The following is a 16,231-nucleotide window of genomic DNA, read 5'->3' on the forward strand; positions in this document are numbered from 1 at the left end:
ACTTATTTTCTTGTATCTTTGTGGTAAAACATGCAAACACACATAGACAAGCACTAAAACACACCTGCTCAGGTTGAAGAGGGTTGTCCTCAGTCGGGTAAGCTGCCATCTCCACCGTCTGGACCTCCACTGTGCTCTCCTGAAAAACAAACACGATAATAACACAACTTTCTGTCATCGTAGCGCACATATCACACAAAGATACTCAGCAATTATGATTCCACCGTGGCACGCATGCAATCTTACATTTACTTCCATTTTCATGCATGACAAAAAACGTCTTTTTGGCCCTCGCTGTTTTACAAGTGTGTTTCCGAATCTCTGAACTAAAATGTCATGCTGTATGTTTATCAGTGACAGGCTGATGAAACAAGACTATATTAAATAGAAGTTTAGAGTTTTTAGAAAGAGGCTTGGCTGGTCATTTGGGAACCTCACTAAAGTCTTTCTTCTACTTTATAATATCCTCACGCTGACCTGCGCCGGGCTCAGCTCCTGCAGCTCCACAGTCTCCTCAATGACTGGCATCTTATCTGGAGTCTGTGCAGGAAAAAAAAGAACATGAACAATAACGTCAGTAACTCAGCAACAAGCTCATCTGAGAACTTCAGACTTCATACACATTAATAATAAAACCGTACATGGTAAACAAGTAAATATAAATTAAAAAGAGGACAAAGAACATTTGTAGAGACAGGACATGTTTATCTGTGTCTTTTCATAACCTTGTTTCAGGCTACTGTATAAAAACAGGGCCAATCAGGTACTTGTAAGTAATCTTTATTTTAAACATTTTAAAAGCTCCTCAATCAATCAAAAATCATTTTAAAAAAATGTTCAGCATGTTTATATCTATATGTCTAAGTTTCAGACCTCTAATGCAAATAAAGAACATGATCAGGGTCGTAACGGAGGAACAACTACAGGAAATCGGTACATACCTGTGACGATAAATCAACCTTGGGTACTTTGGGAAGAGTTCTCTTGATTCGGAATGAAACAACCTGAGGAAATAAAAAAAAAAAATAATAATAATACTAATAAAAAAAGAGGAAGATTATGAGAACTCAAAAGCTCTTATGTGTTCTATACATTAACTTCTGTTGATGTAGAAGCTAAACCAGCATCTATACCATTGATCTTGGAAGTAGAAATCCATGTTATTATATATATACATGATTCTTGCTCCGGCATCCAGAGACCTTCTGTCAGGTCTCTGGATGTTTTTTTTTTTTTTGAAGGGACCAAAAAACTCACTCGTCTTTTCTTCTTGATCGTCCTCCTGCGTCTCAGCCCACCTCCTTCTGGTGCCTCCATGTCCTCGCTCTCCTGCAACAGAAGGAAGAGATTTTTGCTTAACAGCGGCAAGAAAAAGTGAGTGCCCGACTAGCTCACATTGCAACTCTTTGCATTAATGATATTGTTAGCATTATAAACTGACCATGGATGCATCAGAGAAAACCCTATTCCTGATACTGACTGTACAAGAGAAAACGAGTGCTGATAGTATCGTACCTGTTGTTCCAAAGTTTTGGGCGTCCTCCTGAACATGCCAGCGAACCCAACTTTTTTCTCCTAAAATATTAAACACAAAGCATTTATGTAAGTCAAAATAAAGGCAAAAAAAAAAAAAGGGTTTTTATACAAATCAAACAGGTGAGCACACTCTGAAGACTCACCTTGCTTGTAGCTTCAGAAAGATTATCGTTACTGACGGACAACTGATCGTGTGCCTTAAAAAAAAGGTTTAAACAAAAAAAAAAAATGCAATCAATTACTTTTAAATGCTTGTATTTTAAGTTATTATTACTGACTGGGAACGGCTCAGAACCAGGCAGCAAAGTAAGACACAATGCCGGGAAAGAAAGAAAAAAATAAAAATCTGATCTTTCACTTTGAACATAATACATCAAATACTGATTTAGAAAATCTTCTGTATTTTAAACGTTCGCTGGCAGAGAAGCTAGAGAGAAGGCGGCTCCGCACATTTACGTCTAACGCTCTGAGATTCTCTTTCCTCAAGCATTTGCCTTCGTGAAGCTCTATACACAGAAAACTTTGCCTTATGATCAAAATCTTGTATTTGAATTGCGCAGATTCTTCCTTTCGCCTGAGTTTTTGGCTGTTTTTTTGCCCTTCTTGCACCTTAGCGTTGTGCTGTTTGTGTGGTCACCCTCTCAGAAAGTTTTCAGATGTTTGCAGGCGGCAAAATGTTCTCACGAAAGTCCGCTGGCACTGTCGCCTACATCATCAGCGTTCCCCGACAAGTTGCAAAGTGCACCCACGGACTTCCAAGTAGCTCTCACCTCGGCAGCGTCTGTGAGACTGTCCCAGCTGGCGGACAGTTCCTTTGTGTCACTGAGTGGATCCTGGAGAACAATTTGTAGGGCAGTCAAGTTTGTTGAGGGTTATTTTTGAATGAAGAATGATAACACAATATAATTTGCTTAAAAATGTAAATGAGAGTCTTAACAGACATCTAAACAACAGGCAAAAAAAAAAAAACAAAAAAAAAAAAAACCCCAAAACAAATCAGTTCCTTTAGTCACCTTAGTAGCGACGGAGCGTGGAGCCGGTTTGGGAGACTTTTTGAAGATCCCTGCAAGTCCTCCTGTCTTCTCCTGAACCATACGAAGCATTCACACATTAATTATCAATGAACAATGTCAGAAAAGAGATAAACGGGCTGTGATTATGATGGTCAGACAACATTCGTACCTTTGATGTGTTTACTTCTAACAGATTTTCCCAACTGGCATATAATTTTTTATCCTCACCAGTGTTTGGCTCCTGAATACACACAGCGGAAAACAAAACATAAAAAACACTAACACAAATAGCACAGCACAGTCAAATGATGTAATATGATGTAAACTCCCTGTGAAGGTTATTACTGCACCTCATCTGTTGTCGCCTCTGCTGGCTTCGGAGTCTTCTTAAACATCCCGCTGAAAATGCTTCTCTCCTAAAAAACATTCAACACAGACGCGGGTTTATTCTGTAATGTCTCAGAGATAAATCACAGTAAAAAAACAAAAAAAACAAGAACAAAAAACAAAACATTGCCGACATGCTGGATGCAGGAAGAGACCTATACCGTTTGGTTTCCAGAGTTAATTGATATGAAATTATATAAATAAGAAATTTTATATCTGTACAGTACGTACAGGATGTATCATGATGGTGATGATCACGGTGAACCTCAGCACACTCAGAATAAAATTTTCTTCAGTTTGCTTTTCAAATGCACAGGACTAATCGTATTGCATGCTTCGATGCATCAAAATAAACATTCAGTATTATTCTATAGCGCTGAGATTCCCGATTTGGTTCAAAACATTTCTCGACACAGTACCTTGGTGCTAGCGTTTTCTGACAGGCTGTCATTGCTTGCTGACAGCGCTCTCTGCTCGTCTTTGTCCTGAAAAACGGAAGAAAAAAAAAAAAGAAAAAAGAAAAAAACAACAACAATGGAAAGTCAGTAAACGTGTGCAACAGCCACCACAGACGACGATGCAGACATGAAAGTGGTCGTGCACTCGCCTCTGCAGCTGCCTCATCTCCGGACACTTTGGGTGTTTTCTTGAGAAGTCCACTGAACAGTCCACCTTTCTCCTGTCAAGCAAAAATAAAATGGAGATGCATAGATGGATTACTGAAGGGGTCCGGGGGGGGACTTAAAAGACTCAAAACGACTACAAAAGAGACGAAAAGCAACTACAAAGGGACACAAAAAACTACAAAGGGGGCAAAAAGACGTCTCTCTGAATCTGTGGCTGTTGCTCTTACGTATGAGGGTTTGGGAGGGGGGGGCTTTTACATGTCTCGTCATCCACGTGCAGATGAGAAAAGTTTTATACCAGTGGTTAAAAAAAAACTGTTCCCATGGGACAACACAGACATTAACTTTTAACATTTCATTTTAATTCAATTTAATCTCATTTTGGACATCTGCTTGATAGTCTGTGCAAAGACACACTGAACATGACTGACAACCATGTTTCAAAGCAAACCGTCGATTTGTTTTCTACCTTTTAGGAAGCCAGTGGGTTCATTCCAGCAAAACGTTAAAAAAAAAAAAAGTTACTGTTTTGAAACATGCTTGTAGATTCTGAGAGTAACCCAGGACTTCAGGACCATGTCTGTGTCTTGTGTTACTGCAGTTTCAAGCAGGAAAACTGTTTTGAAATGTCTCCTTAGTGGCTCCTTCAAAGCCGCTCCAGAGGATTGTTAGTCAGAAATGTAAGTAATGTAAATTTAATACAGTCTTTCAACAAATATACTGCCATTTAACCATTTAATAATCCAGAGTCCTCACAGCTGTGATGTATGTTCGAGTCAAGAAAGAAGATCGAGACACGAGAACACGGGAGAAGAGGCGGATTTTTTTTTTTTTCTAACTACACAAGATGAAAGTGTGATTATGTGGGGAAGATGCTGCTGTAATTCGGACTGAGTGAGAGGAGGAGATGATGAGGAGCCCTCGACAGATGAGTTATTACTGGTTGCGGCAGAGGAAGTCTACGTAAGGATGTGAAACCACGTGCGCAGGACTGACACTGACCTCCTCAAATAGGTTGTCGATGCTCGCCGATCTTTTGAATATTCCTGCCAGGCCTCCTCGTTTCTCCTAAAAAACACAAACTTCGGTGATTTTTCCCAGTAAACACATTCAGGAACACAGGTGCACCAGTCAAGGTGGAGAAAAACTGAAGTGGATCCTCAAAATGAGCTGTGGCGAGAGTCTAGAGCCAGTTCACCTCCAGTGTGGACATAAGGTACATTTACTCAAGTACACGCGATATCGGGCATTTCACTTTCCTGCTACTTTTTACTCCTATTCCGCCACATATTTAGAGGAAAACATTGTACTTTTTCCTCCACTACATTTATGTGGCACCTGAAGTTTGTAGTTATTTTACGGATTAAGAATTCACATACAAACATGTCTGGTTTATAAAATACGATGCAACGTTCAGTGCACAAAATCTGTTTATCAAATAATTTTAATCCTTGAGTGCTAGAAAAAAAAAATGCCAGTGTGGTTATATATATATATTTCAAACTTTTTTTTTTTTTTTTTTAAATGTATATTGCCTTGTTTTACCTGATTTCTAAACGCAGGTTTCACTTTTCATAATTCTTCGGCAGCCATCCGCTTTATTTTTCTTGTTTCAAGCTACAGACACTTATACAAAACTTTTTAGGACTCAATTATATATAGAAAATACAGCATATAAGAAAACACCATCAAAGAAGCCATTTCTGCTTAATGAGTACTTGTATCTACTTTTACTTTACTCTTCCTATTTTGAATACATTTTGCTGATAATTCTTCTTTACTTAAGTTAAGATTTTGAATGCAGGACTTTTGCTTGTAACAAAGTATTTTTCCAGGGTGGTTTTAGTACTTTGACCTAAGTAAAGGCTTTAAATACTATTTTCACATCTGGCAAAGTATGTGCATATTTTTATATTAAATCTGGTCTGGTTTAATTTCTCTGTGTCTCTTGCACATTTTGCTTAAACATTTGTATTTTCCATTCATTTTTTTTTTTATTATTGGCAGTTTTTATGCAGTTGTCTTCTGTACAGCACTTTGTGACCTGTGATTTTGATACTTGAATACAGCTGAATGCAATGCATGACAAGAACTTACAGCACACAGCAACACATAACATCACACACAATCTGAATTGTGCGATCTGGGGAGAGGTTTTTCTTTTGGCTTTTTTTTTTTTTTTTTTTTTTAAGAAAGGAGCACCTTCAGGACGGTCGTGTCAGTCAGATTCTCACAGCTACCAGCTAACGGATTTTTGCTGTTCACTTCCTGCTCCTGAATTCAAACCAGAAAAGAGCAAAATATCAGTATCACCTCCATCGTCCACAGCAGGAGCTTTCAATAAAGTCTGGTTCAATCACAGTACCTTGTCTGCCGCAGCCCCCTCTGCTGGTTTCTGCGGCTTTTTAAACATGTGGCTGAAAATATTTTTTTCCTAAAAAAAATAAAAATAAAAAAAATTTGGCGTCAGTGAACGTTCCCTCTGAACATACTTTTTCTACAAGGTTTTTTGGGGGTTTTTTTTGTTTGGTTGGTTTTTTGGCATTATACCGCTCACCTTGGTAGTGTTATTCTCAGACGGGTCGTCACCGTTGGCCGACAGCTCGTTCTGAGCCTCTCTGTCCTGAAACAGAGAAATTGATGCCGCGTGAAACGGGTGAAACTGCGAGGAGGTCTGAAAACTCTCCACACTTACAGGAGCATTTATTCACCGGTGACTCTGTCCTTTCTCCTGATGCTTTGGGAGTCTTCTTGAGGAGTCCGCTGAACAGCCCTACGCCTTTCTCCTGATGGAAATGGAAAAGAAAAAGGCTTCGGGATGAGATGGGACCAGTGCTGAAATATTTACAGATGAAACTGTTTCGCTGGAAAAACACTAAACAGCATGGATTTAAACTCACTGACCTGTGTGTTCTCAGATGAGTTTTCAGTGCTGGCTGAGAACTCGTTATCAGGACACTCATCCTGTAAAAACGAAGATTAAAAAGGTTTGTTGAATATTACAACATTACAACAACGAGACAATAACTGATGAAGCTGCTTTAACAATTTTTCTCCGCTGCAAGGGTAACACATTAAATGACTGCAGATAATTTGAGCAATATCTTACCAATGGTAAAACTTTTACTACTAAGTGCAATTACTCATAGTTTCTACGAGAACTTGTTACTTTAATGGTAGAAAATGTTTTGAAACTTGAGTCTACACTGAATCTACATCTGTGCAATGTTTTGCATCAGTTCCCACATAGTAATAGCCAATCGTTCACTCGGTGCGGTTTTTCGTGAGGAAAATAGGGAAATTGTTGTAAGACCGAGTCTGCACCAAGAACTAATCATTTGTGTGTCGTTTTCCCTAATTTCCCACAAAATCTGAAAGGTATCCTCCTAACAAACAGAAAAAACAAACGTAGAAACACTGTTTTTTTGTTTAAAAAAAAAAAAAAAACACGATGCCCTCGGTGGAGGTCACGAGGCCTTTCACTTTAAATGTTATCACAAAAGTCTTCATAGCATCCGTCAAATGTTGAAAACGCAAACACAGTAAAAAGGCATGCAAGTTAAGAGCTGGGTTTCGGTAAAGCAATAATAAAAAAGGTCCATATTTTGAAAAATGATTCCTACAGTTACCTCTTCAGGTTGAGCAGCTTCTGCAGGTTTGGGCAATTTTTTGAATATTCCACTAAATATTCCCCCTTTTTCCTGAAAAACACACATTAAAAGCGTGAGCGGTCTCCCTTAAAGTACTGAGTTAAAAAGGATTGTTTTTTTAAACAATGCTATTTAAACAAAACAAAAAAAAGCAAGAGAAAAGAAGAAAACATTTCACCTTGGTGTTGTTCTCAGACAGACCTTCACTTCCTGGTGTCAGCTCATCGCCTCGCATCTGTTTTTCCTGAGAAAAAAAGATGACAGGTCAAGATTTACTCTTCACATCTTTTTTTTCTCATGAGGTCTCTTCACATTATCACGTCTCATCACATCATCATTACTACAGTCAAACAGTGCAGAGCGAACTGAGCGGGCCGACTGGTCCCTCACAGTTAATGCCTCCGCTCCAGGGCATCTCACTGGTAAATACTCTGGATAAGAGCTGCATTCATTCCAGCGGTTTCCCACAACGTTTCATTTCAAAGGTTTGTCCAGATCGTCTGACATATGGGCCACATCGTCCAACATCGCAAAGACATTTGAGCAGAGGCGCTTTTTCACATAGCAAATCCTGTCTTGGGGGCCTTTGCCGGACTTATACCACATAACTGCTTCGTCTCCAGTTCGATTCCAGCCTGGACTTTGCCTGTCATCCCTCGCTCCCTGCATCTCTCTGTCCATATCCTACTATACTACTCCTGCTACTGTTCATCAAAATGCCCCGAAAACGCCCGCTTCTAATTAGTGTGTCTGCTGTTTAGGCCACTATATCTACTAAATAAACTGATTACAAGAAGAGATGCGTCAGGATCTGGAGGTTTGCCACCTCTGCTAAACGGTTTCCCTCGGGGAAGCTTTGCAATTACTTAGTTTTTTTTTTTGTTTTTTTTGTTTTAAAAAAATGTTGGTTCTGGGATTCAAACCAGCGACCTTATAGTCACAAGTGTACCCTGACACTTTGGGCAAAAAAGTGATGGAGTGACTGAATGGGGCCTGAAAAAGGAGGAGATGACTCTTACTTCCTCTGTGGCAGGACCGTCTGCAAGTCTGGATGACTTCTTGAAAATTCCACTGAATGCTCCTCCCTTCTCCTGAAATTCAGATCACAAATACAGATTGTTTGGTTTTTTTTTTTTGTTTGTTTTTTTTAAATGCTTTATATTTACATTAGTTCTTCCAGACAATATATATTATAATACTGAATGTATGAAGTCACTGGAAAGATAAATGAAAAGACATCTCATACAGCTGCAATCGGAAAGAAATGTAACCTCTTTGACAAAAAGTGAAAAATACACAGTACGCTGGATATAACATAAAATACAAATATCAGTATATCGGTATCTGCATATCGTCCTCCATAACATATAACAATTGGATACAAAGTATGTATTTGGTCACCATCAAACCTACATTTTCCATTTCTAAATATCCTACTAATTCATTTGAAAGTACTGAGTACTGTAATCCAGGTTTCACCAGCATGTGTTTATTTTTTTTACTCATTCTGCCTTGTAGCTCTGCTTTGAATTTAGGGCAAAGCTCCTTCCTCATCGAACCGAATACGGAAGGATGTGACAGTCAGTCAGTTTTGGTGAATTCAAGTCAGTTTTAAAAAAAAGGATTCAGACAATGGAGAAGGCGAACTGATTTGTATAGCTACTTTCAAAACACAGAAGCTTTGCATGAGTGAGAAAAATACTTTAAAAATGGCATTTAAAAAACACAATATAAAAAAAAAAAGAAAAAGAAAAGAAAGAAAGAGCAGAAATGCAGATACAATGTAGGAACAAGAAAAGTTGCTTTCTTGGTCGATAAGCTTATTTCTACTTACTCTTTAGTTTTTACTTGTTTTGTAAATTCACCGCTGTTTATGTATCTTAACTGGATATTGTCTGCACTCTTTTCTAGTGAGTTACAGTTGTTTTAGCCGGCTCATGTTTCTTTTTAGTTTTTTGCTGAAGCAAGGTTTTAGGCCAAGTCTCTCTCTTGAAGAAGAAAATTTGATCTCAACCAGATTTTCACCCGCTTAAATAAAGGAAAAATTCAAAAAAAGAAAGGCATTACGTGTTTCACTGTTCACACACAGGAAGCACCTTTCATTACGACATTAGTAGAGCTACAACTACACATTATTTTCATTATTGATTAATCTGACTATTATTTTCTCGATTTGTCGATTAATGCGTTGGGTCAATATTATCTGAAAATAGTGACAAACGCCCACCACACTTTCCTGGGGCCTCAGGCAATGTCATCAAATTGCCCATTTTGCCTGAACGACAGATTTTCAGCATTGTGAAGCTGGGACATTAGAATTCTTGGCCTTTTTGCTTGAAAAATAACTTTTCAATATTAAATAACGATTAAACAATTGATTGATGGTAGTTAGTTTGTGGTAGAATAGTTTTCTTTCGAGCGACTCCTCATTTCAGCTGTAGTCATGAGTCCAACTATCACAGACATCTAAGGGGATTCCCAAAAGGACCGGCCGCCTCTCCCTCTCTTTGTTGCATTGTTTGCCTCCGGGGTCTGATTTCTCAAATATCAAGTATCTGCTGAACTTTACTTAACTAAAAACACAAAGAAAACACTGGTTTCATTTGTTTATGGAGACTGCACCGATTACCTGTGTTTAATTTGATAACGATGTGTTGATCTTTTCAAAATGAGACTTCTATTACCCTTCAAATAAAATGTGCCAGAGACCGATTTCCGAAGATGCCAGAGAGTGTTTTTACGACCAGACTGACCTTTGTGTTGGCAGCCTCAGGCAGACTCTCGCTGCTGGCCGAGAGGGCCTTCTGTGCCGCCAGATTCTCCTGCAACAAGAATCAAAACGGTCAGAAACGAAGAGCGGCAGCTCCGCGGGAGACGGCAGAAGGGGTTTAACGAAAAGGAAACGTCTGTCATGTTCTTAACTTCTGCTCTTCCTGGATTACAGCATTTGAGCACATTGGTGGAAATACAGGGGACGTGCATCATTACCGGCTGCGCTCCCTTTGGTCATGCTCACGTGCCGCCATGGCAGGGAAAAGGGGTTAAAATGGAGAGCAGGCGACTGCGGCCCCTGGGCATATGGCCAACTTTGCCTGGTTGGTAATCCAGCCTTACCAAGGGCGCTTATATTTTGTAAATAGTATTTCTGAAGATAAGGATGATTGTAATGTTTTGTATATGTGGTATCATATATGGCGGGGCCTCAGACACCACCCTGATGAAGGCCAGATAGACCGAAACGCAAATGAGGAGGGGGGACCATGGGAGTCAGACGAGGGAGTCCCTAACCTGCTCCTAATTCAGAGAGGAAACCATTTCAATGGGCCACTTCTCAAAAGGAGAGTAGATTTCAATGCTCTCTAAACAAACCTTTTAGCTATAACCACATAAAACACTAGAGGCTGCTGGGTCCCCCGTGTGCATGTGCCGTTTTGTGGGCCAAATTCAAACAGAGTGAAAACCGTGCCCAACCGGCAAAAACTGTCTCTGTGCCAGTCGGGTTATTTATTTTTTATTTTTTTAAGATTTACACTGTGTTTACGGTCTGTCCAGAGTGTCTACATGGAAACTACACTTGTGCCTGAGAGGCTGTACCTCTCCGGTAGTTTTGGGAGTCTTTCTGAGGAGTCCACTGAACAAACCACCTTTCTCCTACAGAGAGAAGAGAAAACAGATTAAAGCAAACTGAGTACTTGTTTTCCTAAATTGAAAAAAAAAAAAAAAAGCCTTAGGGAACCTTATCTTCCACCTGCAGAGCTCTGCGGCTACTTGAGCTCTCAGGCATGTTTTTTCATGTTTGTCATGGTGACTCTCAAATCAGTTTCAGTGGGCGCGTCCGTCGCGATGACTCACCTTGTTTTCCGACAGGCTCTCGACGCCGGCGGAGCGGTCGCCGTGCAGCGACGCCGAAGCCTAAACACAGTTAAAAGGTTACTCCACCCGCGTGGACGTAAACGCGGAGCACGCAGACGGAAGCCAAACTGGTGGAGGCAGGAGCCCGTCGCAGTTACCTCATTACTGCGGGAGCTTGTTTACAAGCAGCCGGTCGGCGAATTAGTAGTAGTAAGTATTTTTGAATCAAGTACATTACAACACTACATAAGAAAACTGTTTTATAAGATTGAAGGATCAAGGAAGAACATCCTCTGTAGCAAGAAAGCAAACTTATTCATTGGCTCCTTTTGATTTATTTCTAAATGATATACATAGTGAAAGACCTTGCCTGACTTACTTGCAAAGGCCCCAACAGTGACAGGTTAGTATGTAAAAGGTATTACCTCCTCCAGTCGTGGCCCTTCAGACAGTTTGGGAGACTTCTTAAACATCCCATTGAAAACGCCTCCTTTCTCCTGACACAGAACAGAAACAAAGTACCCCCTGACATGCAGTCTGTGTCGGTTTGTAAACCTTATCTGTTGCCTCGGGTTAAATCGTACGGGTGCTTTGGCTTAAACTGCTTCATGGGTCCTCTTCAGTTCATTTAAAAATCTAAACTCCGAACCTCTCTTACTTTGGCGTTGTTGCTGTTCTCAGGGAGCCTCTCGTTGCTGGCTGCCGGCTCGGCCCGCAGCGACTCTTTATCCTGAGACACAAAACAGCGAAGTCAAGTGAGACAGACGCAGAATCGGAATTAACAAGCAGAAATCAGAAAGCGAAAGACGCTTTAAAATGCCAGAGGTAATAACAGGGAACTTGTTGCTGTCGATGCTGGGTTTTTTTTGCAGCACGCCATGTAAAAAAGGTGAGGCACAGGCGATTGATCCACACGATCATTTTTGAATAAGCAAATCAGCAGCACAGCAACACTGCGTTTCCTCCTGTGATAGAGTAACTATGGCAACGTAATCGGTGAGTCAAGATGCAACACCATCACAAAAATGACTAATTCTCCCCAAAGGAAGACAAATATGGAGGACAATAGTTTCTACACAAAATTCTAAAAAAAAAAAAAAAAAAAATGAGGAACTAGGAGTTTAGTAGATTTAACAAACGACATGTAATGAGATGTTGACAGTGTATTTATAGTAGAGCCAAGAAACAATGGGAATAAACATCCATTAGTTCTTCAACATTAAAGAAGATCTCTGATGTGTACCATCTCTCCACGTTTCACAAATATTGGACCAAAACAGTGTCTGAGATGATAAATAATAAGTGTAACGGTAATTAATGATTTGTTTTATTAGATTATTAGAAGGGTCTGAGGGGATTCAATGCTCTTGGAGAAACTTTTGAAGATCCCAAAACGAACGCCACCGCCACACATTTTTCGAGATTTTTTTAGCAATGCTAAAAACTCAATTCCTCACACGTTACCTTCCCAGGTGCCCCATCGCCAGGAATCCTGGGAGACTTTCGCAGAATCCCGCCGAAAAATCCCCCCTTTTCCTGGGGGACCCAGTTAAGACCGGTTAATTCACGCCGTCAGTGGCGGTCACACAAATGCTAACACCTGATAACGTCGCATCACAATCCCGGCGCTTCGCAGGTGAACACCTCTGCGCTCACCTTTGAGTTCTCGGACAGGTTATCCCCGCTGCCCGACAGATCGTCGTGTAGGGGCCGTTGGTCCTGAAACACAAAATGAACGAGTTTGGCGTGATTATCGGGCTGCGGGATCGAAACCCGGAACCTGGAAACTTGTGGGCTTGTTTGAGGGGGTTTTACGACAAATCTTTCGATTTATGTCACAGGGCGTTAACTGGCACGTTTCAGCCCCGTTTTCTCAAACCGTATCATCACCTCGTCAGTCTGAGCAGCGTCCGTCGGTTTCGGAGACTTCTTGAACATCCCGCTGAAAATTCCTCCTTTTTCCTAACAGGGACAGAAGAACGTTTACACACACACACACACACACACGTGATCAGCTAAGGTCAGGGGTCAGTGACGACCTGCTGTGCGTACAACCTGACTAAAGATCACTTCACCCCCGGCTCTATCACGGCAGCCACCCCACGCAGTGACCCCCCCCCCACAGGCTGCTCACCTTGCCGCCGTTGTTTTCAGACAGACTGTCGCTGCTGGCCGACAGCTGGCTGTGAGCACTGGGATCCTCCTGAAACATCAACGTGATGTATTGGATATGACAAAAACTTCATTTGACGACAATGTAATATCTCAGAAATCCTGGTTGTGGCCAAAGTGTACTTTGGATATAGCCATGCTAGCTGTTTCCCCCCGTTTTCAGTCTTTATGCTAAGCTAAGCTAAACTGCCCCCAGGCTCTAGCTTCATATTTAAAGCAAACAAGTCTATTTTTTCAAAAATGTCAAACTATTATTTTATGATTTTATTTTTTTTAGCGTCGTGTTTTTAAAAGCAGAAAGTCATTTTGTGCCAGCTCACCTGAGCAGGCGTCCCATCCGCGGTTTTGTGGGATTTTTTAAGGACCCCGGAGAAGAAGCCTCCCTTTTCCTGTCAGGAAACGTATTTTTTTTTTTTTTTTTTTTTTAAAGTACGGTGCAAAACATGATACACAATTCTTTTCTGTTGTGTAAAAATCTATTTTTTACGCACCGAAACTGACATTTTTCTGACACAATTAAACGCGTGGGTCTTTATACATATTTGTTCCGCGTATTTCAGACAGAAGCTAATTTCACATAAAGACTTTGAGCGCTTCAAGCACAGACAGCCCCCCCCCGTTCTTGGCAAGCTACTCGTCACTCATCTTACACCGAAATAAACCCTCGTAGAGCTCCTTTCCCCTCACTGTGCAGTCGCCGTTCTTCGCAAAGCGCCATCTTTATGCGAAGTTCGCCGGCCTGCTGAAGCCACAAAAAAAAAAAAAAAAAAGCCACACACCTGGGACTGTTCAGGTGACTTCTCCTCTCCGCCGGTGTCTTCGGGATCACCGTCCCCTCTGCCGACCTGGGCGGTGAACACAACAACGAGTGAACGGGGCTGGAAAAGATCAAAACCGGAAATTCGGTCTAAAAAAAGAAAAAGAAAAAAAAGAAAAAAAAAAGGAAAAGGAGATGATGTTACCGCGAGCGCGGGAGACAGTGATCTCTCTTTGGGGGTTTTCCTGAACATCCCAGCGAGCAGACCTCCTCCTCTTTCCTGAAGAAACGTGGAGGGGAAGAAAGAAAAGAAAAGAAAAATCAAGAGTTTAGCCCTCCAAGAAACAAGCTGCTCCTGTGCCGCGTGTTGTTGATTCTGTTTGGAAAAGCGGATGCAGAACCGGCTCTGTTCAACACGAGCGGTCACAGTTTACCGTCGTAACGCTGTTGTTCGTGTCTCACCTGTTTGGGTTCTGCAGTTTTGCTTTTTTCTGTGGACTCTCCCTTGTCTGAGACTTCCTCCTCCGTGCTGGGACCTGGACTCGGATCGCTGCTGGCCTGAGAGAAAAGTGAACAAAATGATCATCCTGAGTTTTTTTTTTTTACAACTTGACCAGAGAGGATACTGACATCTACAACTACGTGCTTAAGAGTTTCACAAGATTTAGACGTGGAACCGTCTCCAGGATTAGAAAGGATCCTTCTCCAACCCCTTCACCTTCACCGTTCCTATTTGCAGCGGCCTCACGAGTGTGACAGGTTAAACTTACAACAACGTGGAATTTCAGGCGGGAAAGAAGGTGTCTTAACCAGTGAAAACTCAAAAGTCCTGAAAGTTTCAGATAACTTTGCTGATAACTGAGAACTCTCACAAAGCTGAATTCTTTAAAATGAATCAGTTCTAACCAAAAACAAAAAAACCCAACACAAAACTCCCACAAGCGCAGTCACCGCCACCATCGACACCGCCAGCGGGCAAAGACGTGGCCCCTGAGTTAAAACGGACGTTTTAGGGAGACGGCGTGAGACGCTGCGGCCACCGACCGGCAGAAAACACCAAACCAGACGGCGCCTCGTACCTTTGGCGACGACTTGAACCGCAAACCTCTCGCCAGTCCCTTCAGAACGACCTGTCAACCAGGGTCACAGGTCACAGACCGGCCGATAAGGCCAACGAGCACGCACGCACGCACACACACACTCTCACACACACACACTCTCTCACACACGCACACTCTCACACGCACACTCTCACACACGCACACACATACTCACACTCTCTCACGCACACACACTCACACTCTCTCACGCACAAACACACACACACACACACACACACACACACACACTCACACACACACTCACACAAACACGCACACTCACACGCACACTCTCACACTATCATACACACGCATACACACACACACACACACACACACTCACACTCTCTCACACGCACACTCTCTCACACTCTCTAGCACGCACACTCTCTCACACTCTCTCACACACACTCTCACACTCTCTAGCACGCACACTCTCTCACACGCATACACACGCACACACACTCTCACACACACACACACACACACACTCTCTCACACACACACACACACACACACTCTCTCTCTCACACACACACCGGTTTGCTGCCAGGAGCCTGTCGGGCCGGGCCGTCTCCACTTCTTTCCTCTTCGTCACTGTCGTCCAACACGTAACTCTGAGAAGAAAAGAAAAACCAGGTCGACGCTGACTCGACACCTGCTGATTCAAGACCCACCGTGAAAACCCGATTCTGCTTCATACATCTGCTGTGTCCGAGACCGACGTTTATCTGTTTACATCTGTTCTTATTTACTCCTGTCGGTTCTTTTCTTCTTTTTGACGATCACGAGACGCTCATTTTTCACCTGACGTGTATTCACTGAACAACTTAGATCGAATCATGAACATGCAGACGCAGACAGGAGGACACACACACACACACACACACACACACACACACACACACACACACACACACACACACACACACACAGCATGTTTGAATACACACTAGCGTTGTATGTGCGCAACACGCCCACACGCGCCTGATCGCCACCAGAAACCTGTTCGGCTGACGCACGGTTAGTTTTTTTTTTTTTTTTTTTTTGTCCTTCTTTAATCCCCCAACCAAGAATCACACAATCACAGCAAAAAGTGTGGGTATGTTAAACGGGCGGGAAACCAAGGGAACCATAA

General features: G+C 41.8%; 1 protein-coding gene across 12 annotated transcripts in view; it reads right to left on the reverse strand.

The window, feature by feature from the left end:
• LOC120799021 overlaps window positions 1-16,231 on the reverse strand; it is a 29,245-nt gene that overhangs the window by 7,464 nt on the left and 5,550 nt on the right. For 3 of the 12 annotated variants that reach the window (XR_005708772.1, XM_040143838.1, XM_040143833.1), the window contains 36 exons: window positions 15,633-15,710; window positions 15,073-15,123; window positions 14,456-14,551; window positions 14,199-14,273; window positions 14,016-14,081; window positions 13,557-13,625; window positions 13,199-13,267; window positions 12,955-13,026; window positions 12,721-12,783; window positions 12,529-12,600; window positions 11,714-11,794; window positions 11,490-11,561; window positions 11,065-11,124; window positions 10,807-10,863; window positions 9,966-10,034; window positions 8,232-8,303; window positions 7,391-7,456; window positions 7,192-7,263; window positions 6,467-6,526; window positions 6,274-6,348; window positions 6,120-6,185; window positions 5,928-5,996; window positions 5,765-5,836; window positions 4,565-4,630; window positions 3,544-3,615; window positions 3,356-3,421; window positions 2,900-2,965; window positions 2,719-2,790; window positions 2,550-2,621; window positions 2,307-2,369; window positions 1,680-1,733; window positions 1,516-1,575; window positions 1,258-1,329; window positions 942-1,004; window positions 478-540; window positions 65-139 (listed from right to left, as the gene is read on the reverse strand). Coding sequence is in view for 11 of the 12 variants with exons in the window: in XM_040143838.1 (XP_039999772.1) it covers window positions 65-139; window positions 478-540; window positions 942-1,004; window positions 1,258-1,329; window positions 1,516-1,575; window positions 1,680-1,733; window positions 2,307-2,369; window positions 2,550-2,621; window positions 2,719-2,790; window positions 2,900-2,965; window positions 3,356-3,421; window positions 3,544-3,615; window positions 4,565-4,630; window positions 5,765-5,836; window positions 5,928-5,996; window positions 6,120-6,185; window positions 6,274-6,348; window positions 6,467-6,526; window positions 7,192-7,263; window positions 7,391-7,456; window positions 8,232-8,303; window positions 9,966-10,034; window positions 10,807-10,863; window positions 11,065-11,124; window positions 11,490-11,561; window positions 11,714-11,794; window positions 12,529-12,600; window positions 12,721-12,783; window positions 12,955-13,026; window positions 13,199-13,267; window positions 13,557-13,625; window positions 14,016-14,081; window positions 14,199-14,273; window positions 14,456-14,551; window positions 15,073-15,123; window positions 15,633-15,710 (2,466 nt within the window). In the remaining variant the exon portion in view is untranslated. Of the gene's footprint in view, window positions 1-64; window positions 140-477; window positions 541-941; window positions 1,005-1,257; window positions 1,330-1,515; window positions 1,576-1,679; window positions 1,734-2,306; window positions 2,370-2,549; window positions 2,622-2,718; window positions 2,791-2,899; window positions 2,966-3,355; window positions 3,422-3,543; window positions 3,616-4,564; window positions 4,631-5,764; window positions 5,837-5,927; window positions 5,997-6,119; window positions 6,186-6,273; window positions 6,349-6,466; window positions 6,527-7,191; window positions 7,264-7,390; window positions 7,457-8,231; window positions 8,304-9,965; window positions 10,035-10,806; window positions 10,864-11,064; window positions 11,125-11,489; window positions 11,562-11,713; window positions 11,795-12,528; window positions 12,601-12,720; window positions 12,784-12,954; window positions 13,027-13,198; window positions 13,268-13,556; window positions 13,626-13,727; window positions 13,912-14,015; window positions 14,082-14,198; window positions 14,274-14,455; window positions 14,552-15,072; window positions 15,124-15,632; window positions 15,711-16,231 lie in introns of those variants that run through there. The other 9 variants (XM_040143837.1, XM_040143835.1, XM_040143834.1 and 6 more) reach the window with 9 other exon arrangements.

This window comes from Xiphias gladius, chromosome 14 (assembly GCF_016859285.1).
Source record: "Xiphias gladius isolate SHS-SW01 ecotype Sanya breed wild chromosome 14, ASM1685928v1, whole genome shotgun sequence".
In the NCBI taxonomy this organism is placed as follows: Eukaryota; Metazoa; Chordata; class Actinopteri; order Istiophoriformes; family Xiphiidae; genus Xiphias; species Xiphias gladius.